This window comes from Denticeps clupeoides, chromosome 2 (assembly GCF_900700375.1).
Source record: "Denticeps clupeoides chromosome 2, fDenClu1.1, whole genome shotgun sequence".
Classification (NCBI taxonomy): Eukaryota; Metazoa; Chordata; class Actinopteri; order Clupeiformes; family Denticipitidae; genus Denticeps; species Denticeps clupeoides.
The window spans coordinates 3438475-3457483 of record NC_041708.1 but is presented as its reverse complement, the minus strand read 5'-3'; the positions used below and the strand labels follow the sequence as shown (position 1 = coordinate 3457483).

General features: G+C 39.9%; 1 protein-coding gene and 1 long non-coding RNA gene across 2 annotated transcripts; both read left to right on the top strand.

Annotated features, from left to right (window-relative positions):
- The first annotated feature begins 1006 nt into the window (after positions 1–1006).
- On the top strand, positions 1007–4589 carry ccr10 (chemokine (C-C motif) receptor 10). The gene is made up of 3 exons (XM_028970157.1): positions 1007–1031; positions 1980–2017; positions 3441–4589. The coding sequence occupies exons 2-3, from the start codon at positions 1997–1999 to the stop codon at positions 4587–4589; spliced, it is 1170 nt and encodes a 389-aa protein (XP_028825990.1). The 5' UTR covers positions 1007–1031; positions 1980–1996.
- Positions 4590–16980: 12391 nt separating this feature from the next.
- LOC114784442 (uncharacterized) lies at positions 16981–18656 on the top strand. Its single transcript, XR_003748864.1, has 3 exons — positions 16981–17246; positions 17345–17994; positions 18292–18656. It is a non-coding gene; the product is annotated as an uncharacterized LOC114784442 (long non-coding RNA).
- The last annotated feature ends 353 nt before the right edge of the window (positions 18657–19009 follow it).

The following is a 19009-nucleotide window of genomic DNA, read 5'->3' as shown; positions in this document are numbered from 1 at the left end:
CGAGAACGTCCTGGCCTGCTGTATCACTGCCACGCCTTCGGAGGACTGTGCCGTTCATGATTGTGCTGCAGCAGCTACAAGGAACCCTCTCCACGGTGCACATTTGTAATGAAAAGACGAGGCCGGAGAAGAGTGGACTAGACGCCAGACAAGGAGAGCGGGGAGTTACAGCGCCACTTACAGGTGTAGAGAGGGGTTAAAGCAGCGACTGGTACCTTCTCTGTGTGCACAACAACATTTCATAGAGCGCTGTGGACGCACGTTTTTTAGAAACCCATTTTTTAATAGAAGAGCGGTCTTCCCATCCATATACATAATGCACAGTGAGACAAAATACCGTCCTCCTGGACAAGGATGAGGTTAGTGGTGTGCAATACCACTGATTTTCCGTTTCGATCCGATACCAAGTAAAATTCAGGTTGATATCGGTTGAAATACTTCTGACTATTCAGACTATTTATTTGTTTAATTAACTTTTTATATTATTCATTCGTCATATTGTCTACGTTACTTATTTTTTTGCTGCTCTTATCTTGTACTGTCCACGTTCTGCTGTGACAATGTACATTTCCCACTTGTGCGACTAATAAAGGACCAGCTTGTCTTATCTATTGTTAAATCTGTCTGACTCCATCCTCACACACAGACCGTTCTACTCCACACCCTGCTGTACCCCCACCCCCATCACATAACAATTGTGAAACAGCAATATGTTAACACACGCATCAAATTCATTTTTTCATTGCAAACATCATGCATGTTCGATGGCAGTGAAAATAAAACGGAATATTTTATAACCACACGCCAGCATGCAGCGTAAAACCGGTGAACTCGTGCTGCACCCAGCGGTTAAGGAGCCACCGAAAAAGTTGTTGTTCACAGGCTGGCGAACGCTGACAAAAGTTGAAGAGGGTCAGGTAAACAGCGCTCTATTCTGATAGGGTGGCACGGGACCACATGTACAGTTAAAGGGTGCCACTCAAGCCAAGAGGACCCTGAAGTTCCTGACCTTCCGCACGCGCCAGTTAACAGTAAGTATCACCCTTCATCAGGGTATCGATAGGGACGAATGAAAGCACACACACACACACACACACACACACATACGTCTTTCACACTTTTGATCCTCTTCATACAACGTGTGTGTGTGGTGACGGAGGTTGATAATATTGCTTTGTTCAGGGGAATATATATTAAGGGTACATATTAAGGGTGATGAATATATCGTGAGACAATTATCCAAACATACCAGCTCACTAAATACAAGAGCAATAAATTAAAATAGAACATTCACTGGATTGCTTTTTATTTAAATCTGACAAAGGACGTCGCTGCTTCTTGCAGAGCACAGTCATTTCCAGAATTAAGTGTTAATAACATAAACCACAGCAAAACTTTCAAGGCTGGAGATTCTGCTCATAATTTCATAATGATGATGTTTAAGCAATATCCTTCGGTATTGATAAAGTTGTTTGATTCTGATATAAGAAGAAAACAGATGTTTTTTTTCTCCTTTCTGCCTCAAAAAATGCACTTAAAAATATGGGATGCAATACGAATGAATAGATTTGATGATATTTGCCTTTGACATTTTTGCCTGTGCTTCCTGTAAAAGCTTATTAGAACTTCCTTAAGTAATGATTTGTTAGTTTGATTAGAATGTATTTACACACAGTTTACAACACAGTTTCATTAAATGTTTCTGAACTTAAATTAAAATTGGAAAAATAATTCCACTCTTTCTGACCACTGCTGAATGTTGAATTTGCTACGATTTTTCATCTTCAGCAGATTCTGAAGATGAATTCTGGCACATCTCTAATTTTTTACACACATCGCTCGTTTTAGAAAGCAAAAATATTTGAATAATTAATTAAATGTGTTAAAATAATAATTGTTAAAATAATAAAATAATTTGTTTTGAAAACAAAATAAAAACAAAATAAAACAAAAGTTATTTTTTAATCTTTCATCACCAGAAACCGAGGTGTAGAAAATGGCCACAGGTGAACCACAGGTACAGTGCTTTTTACAGTTCATTTCATAAATCGTCTTCAGCGTTCACATTATAGCCCATAAACTGTGATTATAATATGGAGATACTGCTGTTAATTTATTATTATAAGGAATCAATGTCTTTAATTGACAATGTATGTTGGGATTATTAATATTGTTGTTTAATTCATTGTCAGTAGAGTATTGAGATTTGACATTAAGCAGCCACACGGCACAACATACACATTCCTGATATTCTAATCAACACTTCATCCACACCTTCAGCAATCGAATTAATATCGCCCGAGACTGTGTTCTCAGACAGCAGCACACACACACACACACACACACACACACACACACAGACACACACTTACTTCCAGTTAGAGACATGGTTCAGAGGAGGGCCTGTCTGTCTGTCTGTGACCCTCGGCTGTGACACCTGGGCTTTTAAGCGACGGTTCGCCTGTTTGCATGCGACGGTGGCTTGTTTCGGGAACCCCTTTCATGCCAAGCGTCCTCAGACGGTGGCACGCAACGGGTTTCAGTATGATTCACGAGCCCAGGCCAGATTACATAGATTAGTGTTACGTTCATGACAAGCAGACTTCACTAGTTCAACACAGAAGTGAGAATTTCGACCTGACGGCACCACAACAACATAGGTCTAAATGTGTAAAATGTAGGAATATTTTTAAATGTTCATCTTTCATTAACTGTTTTTCACATCCACGTGTATTTACTTATTTAGTTTTATTGCAGCAGACGTATTCTTATTTACAAAAAGAAAAATGCTCTGCTAAATCCATCTGTCTATATCTCAAAATATCGAACAATGCACTGTACAGGCCAAAAGTTTGGACAGATCTTCTCATTCAATGAGTTTTCTATATTTTAATGACCATTTACATTGGTAGATTCTCACTGAAGGCATCAAAACTATGAATGAACACATGAAGAGTTCTGAAATAACTGAAAACATGTTTTATATTCTACTGCTATATTCTACTGATTACTGCTTTACACACTCTTGGCATTCTCTCGATGAGCTTCAAGAGGTCGTCACCTGAAATGCTTTTCCAACAGTCTTGAAGGAGTTCCCAGAGGTGTTTAGCACTTGTTGGGGTCCAGCTCACCCCAAACCATCTGGATTGGGTTCAGGTCCGGTGACTGTGGAGGCCAGGTCTCCACTTTTTGTTAAGTACATAACTCCACATGTGTCATGAAAATAAAGAAAACACATTGAATGAGAAGGTGTGTCCAAACTGCTGCAGTGTAGGGGGATTTTTATTATGGAGTTTGAAAATTTTTAAGAGTCCTTTTTTCATTGCATTGGCCACATGCAAACTCCCAGTCAAAAAAAAAAAGAACCCCTCAGCAGATGATGTGAACGTTTCATGCTGAATGTGTCATGAATTTGCTTGACTTGATGTGTCTGTCTCCAGTATAACACCGTGAGTGTGGAGAACGTGTCTGAAGATGATTACAACATCACGTACTTCACGTACACAGACATGGTGGAGCAGTGTGACGGCAGCGAGCACAGCTTCTCCCTGACACTCTTTCAGACGTTCTGCTTCGTCGCGGTCTTCCTCCTCGGCGTGGCGGGGAACTCCCTTGTCATCGCTACGTTCACCAAGTTCCGCAACACGCGGCTGAGGTGCATGATGGACGTCTTCCTGCTGCACCTGGCGCTGTCGGACCTGCAGGTGCTGCTCACGCTGCCGCTGCAGACTGGCGAGACCCTGATGGGCCGCTGGCCGTTCGGCGCGGGCCTCTGCAAGCTGACCCACTTCCTGCGTTCCGTCAACACCTACAGCGGCCTGCTGCTGCTGGCCTGCATCAGCGCGGAGCGCTACGTGATGGTGGTCCTGCGCTCTCGGGCCGCGCCGTGCCGCTGGAGGGCCGCGGTGCGCCGCAGCTGGCTGGCCTGCGCCGCCGTGGTCCTCACCTCCATCGCCCTCAGCCTGCCCGACTTCGTGTTCGCCGCCGTGGAAAAGGAGGGCGACTCGGCCCGGTGTGTGATGGAGGTGCAGGTGGAGCTGGACAGCCGGCGCATGAAGCTGGCCATGCGGGGCGCCAAGATCGTCGGCTTCTGCGGCCCGTTTGCTGTCATGCTGTTCTGCTACTCCGCCATCGGCTACGTCCTGGTGCAGGGCCAGGGCAAAGGTCCGGGGTGGCGTCGACAGAGGACCCTGCGCCTCATGGTGGCCCTGGTGCTCCTCTTCCTGCTCTTCCAGCTGCCGCACGCCGTGGTGCTCTCACTGCGGGTGGCGGCCTACAGCCGAACGTGCGACGCCTGGAAGAGCACCCTGACCTGGGAGAGCGTCACCCGCACCCTGGCCTACGCCCGCTGCTGCCTCAACCCCGTGCTGTACGCGCTGATGGGCGTACGCTTCCGCACCGACGTGCTGAGGCTGCTGCAGCAGTCCGGCTGCACCTGCTGCCCACGCCCCGGCCCGAGCCTGGAGACCCCCGGCAGCTCCGGCACCCTGACGTCCCTGCCCACCTCGCCCCAGAGCTCCAAGTCCCACATCACCTCCCCGTACAACGGCCGACACCCTCCCGTCCCCGGCCCCATTCGCCTCTCCTGATTGGGTGCAAATCCGCTTGGCAGTCGTGGGACTTTCTGTACTATGATGCTTTCAGGTTTTAAATAAAAATCTATATTTTTTTTAGGTGCTTTTTAAAAAATGATTTGATGTGTCTTTCTAAATAATTTCTCACTGATCTTATAAGGATCAGCTGTAAAGCATATCCATCCTTGTGCGTGTTTTTTTTTCTTGTTTTTTAATAAATTATTCTGATATGATGCCACATTGGTTCCGTGTAACACAGAAGATTTTTAAGGACCCGGTGACGTGCACTGTCATCATGAGGAATTTGTCCAGTTATGAGCACAAATGATCTGCAATCTAGACATTCAGATGGGATAAGATAAGATAAGATCGTCCATTATTATTCCCACAAGTGGTAATTATTTTCATATTTACAGCAGAGAGTGGATCGTACAAGACAAGAGCAGAAAAAAGTAAATAGCATACAGGATATGTTGATCGGATAATATAAAAAAGTAGCCTATTGGGTAACACACTCGCCTATGAACCAGAAGACCCAGGTTCAAACCCCACTTACTACCATTGTGTCCCTGAGCAAGACACTTAACCCGTCTCCAGTGTCTCCAGGGGGGGACTGTCCCTGTAACTACTGATTGTAAGTTGCTCTGGATAAGGGCGTCTGGTAAATGCTGTAAATGTAATTATTAACTTTAAATCTGACTTCTGACTTATTGTTACTACGCTTTCTGCAGCGCAACTGGTGTCCTTTGTCCAGACCTGCACACATGGTAACTAAGAGAGCGGCTTCCTGTTCTGGTTAACAGTTTCAGTGTTGCCAGCTAAAGTAGATCAAGACCATAACTTCCATAATAGCACAAAACATGCAATGCAATTATTTTATTGATATTGTTATGAATAAAATCACACAAAAGCTCAGGCTCTTTGAGTATCTGAATGACAGTAAGAATCGCCTGTAACGCCACCACAAAGAGTTATAAAATCATTTTATAATCACAAATTAATGATGGATTCAAGTCTCAAGACTTCCTGTCGTGCTTGTAATCTAACCTAATCTGACAAAATTTGCTGGCCGTTTCACGCTCACTCAGAAAAAGTTGTGTTTAGGTTGCGAGGGCGTAAATTCAGGCCTACAGCACACACGGGGTATGTCTGACAAAAAGATGATGTCTAAACATGAAAATTTTTTTGATTATAAAAAAAAATCAGATTAATCCAAGACTACATCCCTTGGGATTGACTATGATAGGTTTCAATTTCTCATGGGGTGGGGCAGCTCAAGGAACTTTCTCAAGGATGATTAGAAGAAATGGACAGAACCTGAGTTAAATATATGAGTTAAATATATGAGGTCTGAATACTTAGGACCATGTGACATTTCAGTGCTGTGTGTACATAAATTACAAAAAAATTTACTTAAATGATTTTTGCAAATGGCTACAATATAACAAAGTGTGAAAATTATAAGGGGGTCTGAATACTTTTTGTACACACTCTGTATTATGGTCCCACACAAGAGATATTAATGCCCATAACACAGCCCACTCTCCATCCACCCACTGAGAGGCTATATATCCATGGTGAAGGCCAATTCAGAGATGGTGCAACCAACCATAATAATAGTCTCCAGGTGCTGCCAGGCAGTTGTATTATCCTGGTTTGTAATGTCCCAAATAGGCTTGGACCAGCCTTATGATGACCTTTGGGGCCTTGAAGTTGAAGGCTGTCCACAGTAACTCATGTGGCATTGACCCAAAAGCATTGGCCAATGCAGTTCTTTCTTTTCCTTCTTGGCCTGTCATCTGGTGACTGGCACACACTGCTGGATGTCTTACTGAGGTGCGCCTGAGATGGGAGTAGAAAGTGAGGGAGAAAGAAAAAGAAAGGGTTTGTTGGTGATCAATTACCTGAAATGACAATAAGTGAACAAGGGTAGTAGCTTAGTGGATAACACACTCACCTATAAACCAGAAGACCCAAATCCTATTGTGTCCCTGAGCAAGACATTTATCCCTAAATTGCTTTTGGAGGTACTGTCCCTGTAACTACTAATTGTAAGTCGCTCTGGATAAGGTCGACTGGTAAATGCTGTGAATGTATTGCAGTATTACTAAAGGTTAGTGGAGTGTTGGTAAAGTCATGACTGCATAAGTAGGTTTTTAGCCTGGTTTTGAATATTGAGACAGTGTCTGATTCCTGAATATTCCTTGGAAGGTTGTTCCAAAGATTTGAGTCTCTCTGAGCAAAAGCTCTATTTCCAGCAGTGACTTTACGTACCTAGCGGGCAGCAAGTAGGCCTTCTCCTAGAGAATGAAGGGCTTGTGGTGGGTTATGAAGGACTAGCAGGTTACTAAGATATTCTGGAGCATGACCATGCAAAGATTTATAGTTGAGAAGCAGAATCTTAAAATCAATATGGGACTTAACCGGAAGCCAATGCAGAGAAGGCAATGCCGGAGCATGTGTTCATACAATCTTGAGCATGATCAGTTCCTTTACAGTAGTTCTGTAGACTTCCTGTCGTGCTTGTAATCTAACCAAAATGTGACAAAATTCACAGGTTTGCTGGCCGTTTCACGCTGACTCAGAAAAAGTTGTGTTTAGGTTGCGAGGGCATAAATTCAGGCCTACAGCACACACGGGGTATGTCTGACATAAAGGAGAATATTGTGCAAAAGATATTTTATTTGGGAGAACCGGCAATAAGAAAACAAAGCAATAAAGTAACATGAAATATTATTCTGATAATACTTAAAATAACTTCAAATATTTTAATTAAACAATAATTCAGATTAATCCAAGACTACATCCTGTGGGTTTGACTATGCTAGGTTTAAATTACCTAATGACTATAATCTTTCAGAGCAGAACTACAGTAAAGGAACCGCTCGAATTGTGACTGTAGTGCCACCTACTGGACATGAGGAGTGGCAGATTTTTTTGTAGTATACATGTGGAATCATTCTGGTGGCCTAGTGGTTAAGGAAACAGCCCCGGATTTGGAAGGTTGCTGGTTCAAATTCCGATCCGCCACTGAGCAAGGTACCCCACACACTGCTCCAGTGGGCGCCTGTCATGGCTGCCCACTGTTCACCAAGGATGATGGTTAAAAGCAGAAGACACATTTTATTGTGTCACTGTGTGCTGTGCTGTGTATCAACTGCAGTTAGATCATTTGATTTAAGATTCAAAATTACAACGATAGGCTTGAGGCTGCAGTATTTGGGAGGTTGAGGCTAGTTGCTGAGACCATTTCATGCTTCCAGTCCTGTTCCTGCTTGTTTTCTTTAGTCGTTACTGTTATAAATACCACAAATATGAGCGTTACTCATTTCGCATATTTTGAAAGCATTTTTATACTTTTTGTTTTGTCATTTTTCACTGTCGATGGAGGAACGTGAGATAAGAAAGGTACGAGCTACACAACAAATAACACAGTTTCTTTATTTTTACTGTTGGTGCGGCGTCAGTTGCGCTAGCGCCGTGACAGTGTAGTATGTTTTATAACACTACTGTGCAAATGTGCAGCATAATTTTGTATTATAATAGACAACTATTGAGTGGTCCAACATTGACTTGATTAAAACAACATCAAATTGATCAAAAATCTGTAGGATATACACGTAGACAGGAATTTTAGAGTGCCAGTGAAATGCTGCTGTGTTCACTAATTAATTATTTGAAAACCATTTTGCAACGATCTCAGTAGAGCTGAAAACAGTTAACCTGATTAAACAGGAAAAAATTGACAAATTCATGTTAGTTGAGTATCTGAGTATCTCAATTGTATTTCTTGGTAAATTAGTATTTCTTGGAAATATAGTAATAATTTCCATTCAAACACATTTTTCATGAAAAACAAAGACATTTATTCCTAGTTGACTGTAAACTTTAGAACTTTTTAAGAATGTACAGCATGAACAGTTCAGTATGCAGTATAGGTAAAAAAAATGCTATAATAAAATAAATATTAATGTTCATTTTTGTATTTAATGGTTTTTTTTTAGGTTCTTGGACTCTTAAATCCTTATAAAGCTCAACCAAATCCGCATCTTTATGTGGATGGTAAATTAATACCCCATAATTCTAACAACATGAAGCTGAAAATTGAGACTCCAATATGTGATGTAATCACCAAGAAAAGAATAGGAATTGGAACTTACTCTGGTCAATCAAAAATTCTAACCATTGCTCATGTATTTGAAGATGATCCTGATGAAGTGTGGGCTTTTTTCTACTCTGAGACCTACATTCTAATTTACAAGATCATAGATCATTACTTAGACAAAGTAAAAGCTCTGTGCCGTATTTTTTAGACTCTGGTATCATCCTTGATAATGCTGGTGGTGAAGAAAAACTGAATTTCTTATCACAGCATGTGGACTGGCGGGTGAGAGCGGAAGTCCCATTTTTAACAAAATGGGTAAATTTGTTGGCATGTACCGGGGTACCATCTTTTTAGGCAAGTACTGGCAGTGGTCATGGAGTTGTGTGGACCGGTGTGGACACAGAGGTCAAAAATATCCCAGAATCTATAGAACATCTGGGTGTTTCACCTGAGAACTGGTTAGCACCATGGTTTGGTTTCCTGGGTCGTCGGTTCAGGTGGGAGTTTGAGGGTTTTACAACTTTCTTCAGGGGCAAGTTGTCCCCCCCAGTCCAGATATGGAATATGGGTTATTAGAATTTTCTTTGAATATATTAGATATATTCTATAGATATTAGATATATTAACTATATTAGAATTAGGGTCTGTGTGTACGATGTAAAATTGAAGGTGCAAGAAAAGGCATGGATTTGGACGTCCTTTGGCCACATTTCACACTGATGAGGCTCAACATCAACAGCAGCTGAAACCAGCAGGCTGTGGAGGACCTGTCCAGCAACACCGCCTGAACTACAGCCTCCTGACCCTCGAATCTGGCTCTACATCTACAGCACGGCAGTAATCTGTGACTCTGCTCCTTGTTAGAATAAAGGATTATTATTTGGAATGGAATTATTTCCCCTGGAATAACAACATGACACTTGTCTTTGTCACCATAGCCTTGTCTCTTCTGCCTAATTATTTTAATGTGTCACTCATGATCTAAAATACCTTCTTATTCAAGCTCCATTGCTAACTCATGTCCTTGTTGCTTGTTTACTGTGGTTCATCAGTTTAACTGATGTAACCCACTTAAAGTAGACACGGAGAAAAGGTTGACTTTATCCTAACTACTTGCTGCTGTAGTTATACATTAGTGTATAAAGGGGCCGTTTAGGAAATATTTCAGACTTTAGTTACACAAACACATGTGAAACACACACACATTCACATATGAAACTGACCAGCATGCATTTATACTACTGAAAACTCACACACACACACATATGAAACACTCACACAGATCTACGAGAAATGGACATGGACACACACACACACACACACACACAAACTGTATATATATGTATATATGAAACGCTCAGACAGATACAGGTGAAATAGACTCTTATGTAACAAACAAAAGGCTTCAGCATTCAACTTAAATGGGAGGTTAAACGCCCATATAGCATTTGTGAAGCTTGTCAGTATATCCGGAAAGCGGTTCTATGGATTCATGTGTGGAGACCTGATTTTAACCGGGTAGCAATGTCTCCCGAGCGCCGCCGCGCTACCAGCCACAGCTCGCCTACTATGAAAATAACCTTTTTTTTCATGTTTTTTACTTAGCTCATTCCTGGAAGTGTGGGGGAATGGAGACATAATACAGTTCTTCACGTGTACACCGCAATGTATTGATATGATACAGAGAGAAAGAGAAGGCAGAGTGCTGTCGCTACATGGTTTGAATCGGGTTGCCAACCAAAGAAAATATATAACCGCCTTCCGTATATAGTGAAATGTTTTCACTCACACGAACATGTGAAAAACTTCACTAATGCTACATGGGCGTTTAACACACCGTTTAAGTTTAATACTAAAGCCTTTTGTTTATTACAAAAGAATCTATTTCACCTGTATCTGTCTGAGCATTTCATATATACATATATATACAGTACAGACCAAAAGTTTGAACACATTTTCATTCAATGTGTTTTCTTTATTTTCATGACCATTTACATTGGTAGATTCTGGTAAATGTAAATGGTCATGAAAATAAAGAAAACACGTTGAATGAGAAGGTGTTCAAACTTTTGGTCTGTACTGTATATAATTCAGGAGAAGAAAATTGAGAAGAAAGAGAATGGAGAAGAGAGAATGAGACAATTTATTTCAATATCTGCTAAAAAAGACGAAAAACAGCAGAGAAACCACAGCAACAACCAACATCTGTATGAATCATAGTAAATAATAATTTAAAAATGTTATTGAACATGACCATGATTGGAAGTCCAGCTCGTCCTCGCCGCCCAAATGTGGTGTTGGTGTGTTGTAGGCATGTTCTGTAAATTAAATGGTGCAAAACTAAATTTTAATTCCAGACAACAACATGAACTATACCAAGGGCTGTGAACACTTTGCAAAGCATTGTAACTAAAATTTTATTTGTGTGTGTGTGTATACATGACTTTTATACATGTATTTATTTACCTTATTAAAGATATCAGATACAGGCGTATGCATTAGTTAAAAAACGTGACAGTGCCGAACTCAACCAATTATAACCGGTTTAGATTCTTTCTTTCACGTTGTTCTTCCAACACGGTTTCATGGAATCATTCAATGTGGGCCTCTCCCTTTCAAGTAAATCGTCAAAACTGCACATCTCGCACATCCCTTCATTGCTGCCTAATAAGACATGTGACGTATAGAATGTTCTTCATGCAGTGAGACAGGTTTGGTGTTTTTCTGAAAGTGAACATTCAGAACTAATGAAAAGTATGTGGTATATCGGCAACATGGCCTTAGAATTAAAAGCGAACTTTTTTAATCATTAAAGATGTGCAGATAGACTTCAAAGAAATCAATAGACTACATGACCTAAATGCAGGCAATCAGGGTGTGGAAACTGAACGCAACTAAACCCACTACTTCAGTTCAGGAACTATGGTCTGGCTGCAGATTCGATCGACCCCTGACCCACAGAGTCATCATTTCACCCAGACCTGAGTTATGAAAGAAGACACAACACATATGCAATCAAATGATGCAATTGTGAAGTTGATTAATCCAGTCGGGATAAAATTTTATTCACCCAAACTATTTCCAGCTTCATTTTTTAGCCTCACCCTTTACAGTAAATCTGACGTAGATGCCAGAAGCGGTTTTGGAGTCATTTTTCCAGTTCTTAAGAATCTGTTTTGCACAGTGAACATACATTGGAATCTCGCCTTATTGACAAGATGTCTCAGCGCCGTGGATGTCCACAATCACGATAAAGCTGGTGTATAGTTACATATGCTGTACAACATTTAAACAGTCCAACCCGGTGAAAAAGTGGACAAAAGTGGACATCAGAGATAATGTCGACCTCTGAATGAATTAACTCTTAAATCTTTTCTCAAGTTGTGAAATAGTTACAGATCAAATCCTGAACTGCCAAGGTTCCACTGAGTGCCCACACACTTCTCCACGGGAGACTTTCATGGCTGCCCACTGCTCACTAAGGGTGATGGTTAAAAGCAGAGGACACATTGTGTGCTGTACTGTAGTGTACAATCACTTCACTTTTCCGTGGTCATCCCCCCCCAGACGACTTTGCCATCTCAGCATTTCAGGCTATTTCCTGTCTTTTTTTTTAGCCACCTGGTGATAGTCTTTGTAGTGAGGAGGGTGACCATAGTTTGGAGATAAAGTGGGGGTCTTCATTAACACACGACAAGTCACACACCTGAAGCCTCACATCTTACAGTCAGCCCTTCAGTGACACACACTCCAGTTTCGCTTGTGGATCACAATTTGTCTTCACAATGTTCTTCATAAACAGAAGATGGAAGTTGAAGAACTCTTCGAATTGCTTATTTGAAACTCCATGTTTTTTCTCTCAAATATATTTTTATTAGACAAAGTACAAAAAAAAGTTATACAATACGTAAATGCTATAATGATTAGTTAGATTGTGTAAATATTATAATTTATATAAATCTATATAATAAAATATTATATATTTGTGTGTGTGTGTATGTGTTTGTGTATTAAACAAAGTATCTTTTTAATTTTTTAATAAAAAAGGTGGGCTGAGCTGAGCCCCGCAAACCCAGATAAAACCAAGTTTAACACACCTGCTCCACATTGGCACAGATTTTTTGTGGACAGCAGATTGAACACTAACGGCTTTTCTAATGGCAACCTTCAAGCCAGATGAAGAGATAGCCAAGAGAGAAGTGAAAGATATTGTGATTGTCATTGTGAAACAGATGTGAAACAGAGATGTAACAGATACTTTTGTTTAATATATACAGTGCAGGTCAAAAGTTGGGACACACCTTCTCATTCAATGTGTTTTCTTTATTTTCAGGACAATGTACATTGGTAGATTCTCACTGAAGGCATCAAAAATATGAATGAACATGTGGAGTTATGTACTTAACAAAAAGTGGAGACCTGATTCTTCTCTTTTTCCTGGCCATGAACGTGTGTATGTGTTGCTGCACTGTCATAAGTCATATATATAATTTAACTTACTACAATCACAACAGACAAGGACGGTAAAAAGTAAAAGAAAGGTGGGGAGAAAGTCAATAGAAGGAGAAGAAGAGAAACAAATTGAGAAAAAAGAGAATTGAGAAGAGAGAATGAGAAGGAGACAATCTATTTCAATGCCTGCTAAAAAAGAAAGGAAAACAGCTGAGAAACCACAGCAACAACCAACATCTGTATGAATCATAGTAAATAATAATTTTAAAATGTTATTGAACATGACCATGATTGGAAGTCCAGCTCGTCCTCACCGCCCAAATGTGGTGTTGGTGTGTTGTAGGCATGTTCTGTAAATTAAATGGTGCAAAACTAAATTTTAATTCCAGACAACAACATGAACTATACCAAGGGCTGTGAACACTTTTGCAAGCATTGTAACTAAAATTTTATTTGTGTGTGTGTGTATACATGACTTTTATACACGTATTTATTTACCTTATTAAAGATATCAGATACAGGCGTATGCATTAGGTAAAAAAACGTGACAGTGCCAAACTCAACCAATTATAACCGGTTTAGATTCTTTCTTTCACGTTGTTCTTCCAACACGGTTTCATGGAATCATTCAATGTGGGCCTCTCCCTTTCAAGTAAATCGTCAAAACTGCACATCTCTCACATTCCTTCATTGCTGCCTAATAAGACATGTGACGTATAGAATGTTCTTCATGCAGTGAGACAGGTTTGGTGTTTTTCTGAAAGTGAACATTCAGAACTAATGAAAAGTATGTGGTATGTCGGCAACATGGCTTTAGAATTATAAGCAAACTTTTTTAATGATTAAAGATGTACAGATAGACTTAAAAAAAAATCAACGGAAGATTACATGACCTAAATGCCCACGATCAGGGTGTGGAAACTGAATGCAACTAAACCCACTTCTTCAGTTCAGGAGCTATGGTCTGGCTGCAGATTCGATCGACCCCTGACCCACAGAGTCATCATTTCACCCAGACCTAAGTTATGGAAGAAGACACAACACATATGCAATCAAATGATGCAATTGTGAAGTTGATTAATCCAGTCGGGATAAAATTTTATTCACCCAAACTATTTTTGTATATATTATATATTTTATTGTATATAATATACATTTTTTATTTATATTTATGTATTGGGTGGTAGTAGGCTAGTGGGTAACACACTTGCCTCTGAACCAGAAGACCCAGGTTCAAATCCCGCTTACTACCACTGTGTCCCTGAGCAAGACACTTAAGTTGCTCCAGGGGGGGACTGTCCCTGTAACTACTGATTGTAAGTTGCTCTGGATAAGGGCGTCTGATAAATGCTGTAAATGTAAATGTATTTACGTAATCGTAAGTAATCATTATAACATTTACGTATTGTATAACTTTTTTTTGTACTTAGCTTTTTTTGGTCTATATCTAAATAAATATATTTGAGAAAAAAAATGGAATTTCAAATAAGTTCAAAGTTTTTCATCTTCTATGTTTATGAAGCACATTGTGAAGACAAATTGTGATCCACAAGCGAAACTGGAGTGTGTGTCACTGAAGGGCTGACTGTAAGATGTGAGGCTTCAGGTGTGTGACTTGTCGTGTGTTAATGAAGACCCCCACTTTATCTACAAACTATGGTCACCCTCCTCACTACAAAGACTATCACCAGGTGGCTAAAAAAAAAGACAGGAAATAGCCTGAAATGCTGAGATGGCAAAGTCGTCTGGGGGGGGGTGACCACGGAAAAGTGAAGTGATTGTACACTACAGTACAGCACACAATGTGTCCTCTGCTTTCAACCATCACCCTTAGTGAGCAGTGGGCAGCCATGAAAGTCTCCCGTGGAGAAGTGTGTGGGCACTCAGTGGAACCTTGGCAGTTCAGGATTTGATTTGTAACTATTTCACAACTTGAGCTTTTAAGAGTTTTAAGAGTTAATTCATTCAGAGGTCGACATTATCTCTGATGTCCACTTTTGTCCACTTTTTCACCAGGTTGGACTGTTTAAATGTTGTACAGCATATGTAACTATACACCAGCTTTATCGTGATTGTGGACATCCACGGCACTGAGACGTCTTGTCAATAAGGCGAGATTCCAATGTATGTTCACTGTGCAAAACAGATTCTTAAGAACTGGAAAAATGACTCCAAAACCGCTTCTGGCATCTACGTCAGATTTACTGTAAAGGGTGAGGCTAAAAAATGAAGCTGGAAATAGTTTGGGTGAATAAAATTTTATCCCGACTGGATTAATCAACTTCACAATTGCATCATTTGATTGCATATGTGTTGTGTCTTCTTCCATAACTCAGGTCTGAGTGAAATGATGACTCTGTGGGTCAGGGGTTGATCGAATCTGCAGCCAGACCATAGCTCCTGAACTGAAGAAATGGGTTTAGTTGCGTTCAGTTTCCACACCCTGATCGTGGGCATTTAGGTCATGTAATCTTCCATTGATTTCTTTGAAGTCTATCTGTACATCTTTAATCATTAAAAAAGTTCGCTTTTAATTCTAAAGCCATGTTGCCGACATACCACATACTTTTCATTAGTTCTGAATGTCCACTCTCAGAAAAACACCAAACCTGTCTCACTGCATGAAGAACATTCTATACGTCACATGTCTTATTAGGCAGCAATGAAGGAATGTGAGAGATGTGCAGTTTTGACGATTTACTTGAAAGGGAGAGGCCCACATTGAATGATTCCATGAAACCGTGTTGGAAGAACAACGTGAAAGAAAGAATCTAAACCGGTTATAATTGGTTGAGTTTGGCACTGTCACGTTTTTTTACCTAATGCATACGCCTGTATCTGATATCTTTAATAAGGTAAATAAATACGTGTATAAAAGTCATGTATACACACACACACAAATAAAATTTTAGTTACAATGCTTTGCAAAAGTGTTCACAGCCCTTGGTATAGTTCATGTTGTTGTCTGGAATTAAAATTTAGTTTTGCACCATTTAATTTACAGAACATGCCTACAACACACCAACACCACATTTGGGCGGCGAGGACGAGCTGGACTTCCAATCATGGTCATGTTCAATAACATTTTTAAATTATTATTTACTATGATTCATACAGATGTTGGTTGTTGCTGTGTTTTCTCTGCTGTTTTTCCCTTCTTTTTTAGCAGATATTGAAATAGATTCTCTCTTCTCCATTCTCTTTCTTCTCAATTGTTTTATCTTCTTCTCCTTCTATTGACTTTCTCCCCACCTTTCTTTTACTTTTTACCGTCCTTGTCTGTTGTGATTGTAGTAAGTTAAATTATATATATGACTTATGACAGTGCAGCTACACATACACACATTCATGGCCAGGAAAAAAGAGAGGAATCAGCCTATAAGGAACAAAATGGTCAGCTGCTCAGATTAATATTTACTCATGCACACACACACACACACACACACACACACACACACACACACACACACACACACACACACACACACACACACACACACACACACACACAAACAGTTACAGTTATGTTCACTCATGTCATGTTCAGTTTATTGTTTGATGTTTTATCAGTTTAATGTAGTATTGCAGGCCATTTATACTGATAAGGAGAGCATGTGTTGATCATATGAAATCCTAAACACTTACGAAAGAAATATCAGTCATAAGTCATCAATTATTTACATCATACCATGAGGTTAAATGTAAACCTGAAAATCGAGTTTTTCACACCTGGGGCTATCCTACTTTGCAACACTTAACTGGAACAAATAACCCCGCCCCTCTAAAATGATTGGTTTTAGGTTGATATAAATTGTGAAGAACTCTTTCCTTTGGTTAAGAATCTACCACGACATTGAAAAAGGTAAGAGCTTAATATTTAAGAAACATAATTCTTATTAACATAAGCCAGCAAGATAATGTGTATTAACATTTAACTTATGTTGAAAATGTATTATCATACAGTTTCCATTGTGAATATCCAGTTCCCAAGGTTTCTTCCTTTCTTTTTTTCTGTCCTAGAGTTTCTTTTTGTGTGGAGTTTTTCCTTGTGTGCAGAAGGGTCAAGTGTGGGGAGTGTCAACTGTAGGGCCTGACAAATCCCATTGAGACATACTGTATGTATTTTTATGGCTATATAAGAAATAAATGTTGTTGTTGTTGTGTTTAATGGCCTAAGCAGAGTGCTTATTTTTGTATTTGATGTTTTTTTCAGATTGAAAATGGAGCACAACATTTTAAGAGCAAGATTTGGTATATCTGTCATTATAACCAAAGCTTCTGATTTGTGGGGCAAAATATGTTTTTTTTTTCATTTTGAGGAAACTTACAACATCATAACGTGTTTCTCTGGTTGTTTCTACAAGGGAAACATTGGGATGAAATGTAACTTGTTTAGTTATTTGAACTCCATCCCACAATCTTCTGATACTCAGTTAGAATGTGTTCAAGTAAGAGAGTGAGACATCTATATTTACATTTACAGCATTCAGACACCCTTATCCAGAATGCTCTTGCATTCTTGCTAAGGGACACAATGGGATAGGCTACTACTACCACCCTCAGCATTATGCTTTATAAGATAAAGTAATTAAAAAAAAAAACATCTACCCCTCCCCCCAAGAACCTAAATCCTGCCCGCACCCCTCCCTGTTCATCCCATTGGAAAAATCCATCTGTCTGCACCAGTCTGTTGCTAAAGAAACATGCATCCAATCACACTCTGCAAACAATAAGTGAAGCACCGGAAACAGACCACCAGCAACAGACCACCGGAAACAGACCACCAGCAACAGACCACCGGAAACAGACCACCAGCAACAGACCACCGGAAACAGACCACTGCAATCGTCATCTCTCGTCATGGTAAGATTTTTTTAAAGAATGCCATGGCCATGATAGGTAAGTCCAGTAACATGTATGAGATACATAATAATGATATGATTATAATATCCAAAATTATTAGGATAAAATAATGAAATTATTATGATAGCACACATCCTTTTTGCGCTGCCTTACATTTGGCTTTATTTCCTGATTTCCACCTTCCCCATGTGGTCACTATGTAGGTTATCCAGGTTATCCTGATTGTAAATGAATAAAAGACATGGATGTGGGTTCACTCACTCACCAGTCATCTTTTTTGTTAATTTTTTAAAACAGGGACTTGGTCAGTTGTGATGTGACAACACTGAAATAGCCAACGGAGACCAGCACGATGACCAGCAACACTACAGCCTGTTTATCATCAAATCTCGCAGTATATGGAAACATACTTTACAGTGTTTCATTTGTTAAGTAAGACATTTTGAGGAAAAAATCTTTTGAGGAAAATAAAACTTTTTATTACTCTGAAAAAAACAAGCACTGTATTTCAATTCATCTGATGTTACCTGGAGATTACCTGGAGCATGTTTATCATCAAATCTCACAGGATATGGAAACCTACTTTACACTGTTTGTTAAGTAAGACATTTTGAGGAAAAAATCTTTTGAGGAAAAATAAAATTTTTATTACTTCTAATGAATCTGCCTTTCTGTGTAACTAAATACTTGTAAATACACATGCCAACCATTAGCCTGTATCATACCATACATGTTGGTTAATACACACACACACACACACACACACACACACACACACACACACACACATGAACAGACACACCAAATGATTTTTACTACCAGCTCCCATTACACTGCAATACATTCATTCACTTTTAAAAACCGTGCAATGATGAGCCAGCAGATGGGGGATGATAATGGGGTGGTAGTAGCCTAGTGGGTAAAACACCTGCCTATGAACCAGAAGACCCAGGTTCAAATCCCACTTAACCCTAAGTTGCTCCGGGGGGGGGACTGTCCCTGTAAATACTGATTG

Bases quoted from the DNA above. Each gene is read 5' to 3' on its own strand.
- ccr10 (XM_028970157.1), top strand. From the start codon at position 1,997: ATGGCCACAGGTGAACCACAG. The intron at 2,018-3,440 runs GTACAGTGCTTT...GTCTGTCTCCAG, and splicing joins TGGCCACAGGTGAACCACAG to TATAACACCGTGAGTGTGGA.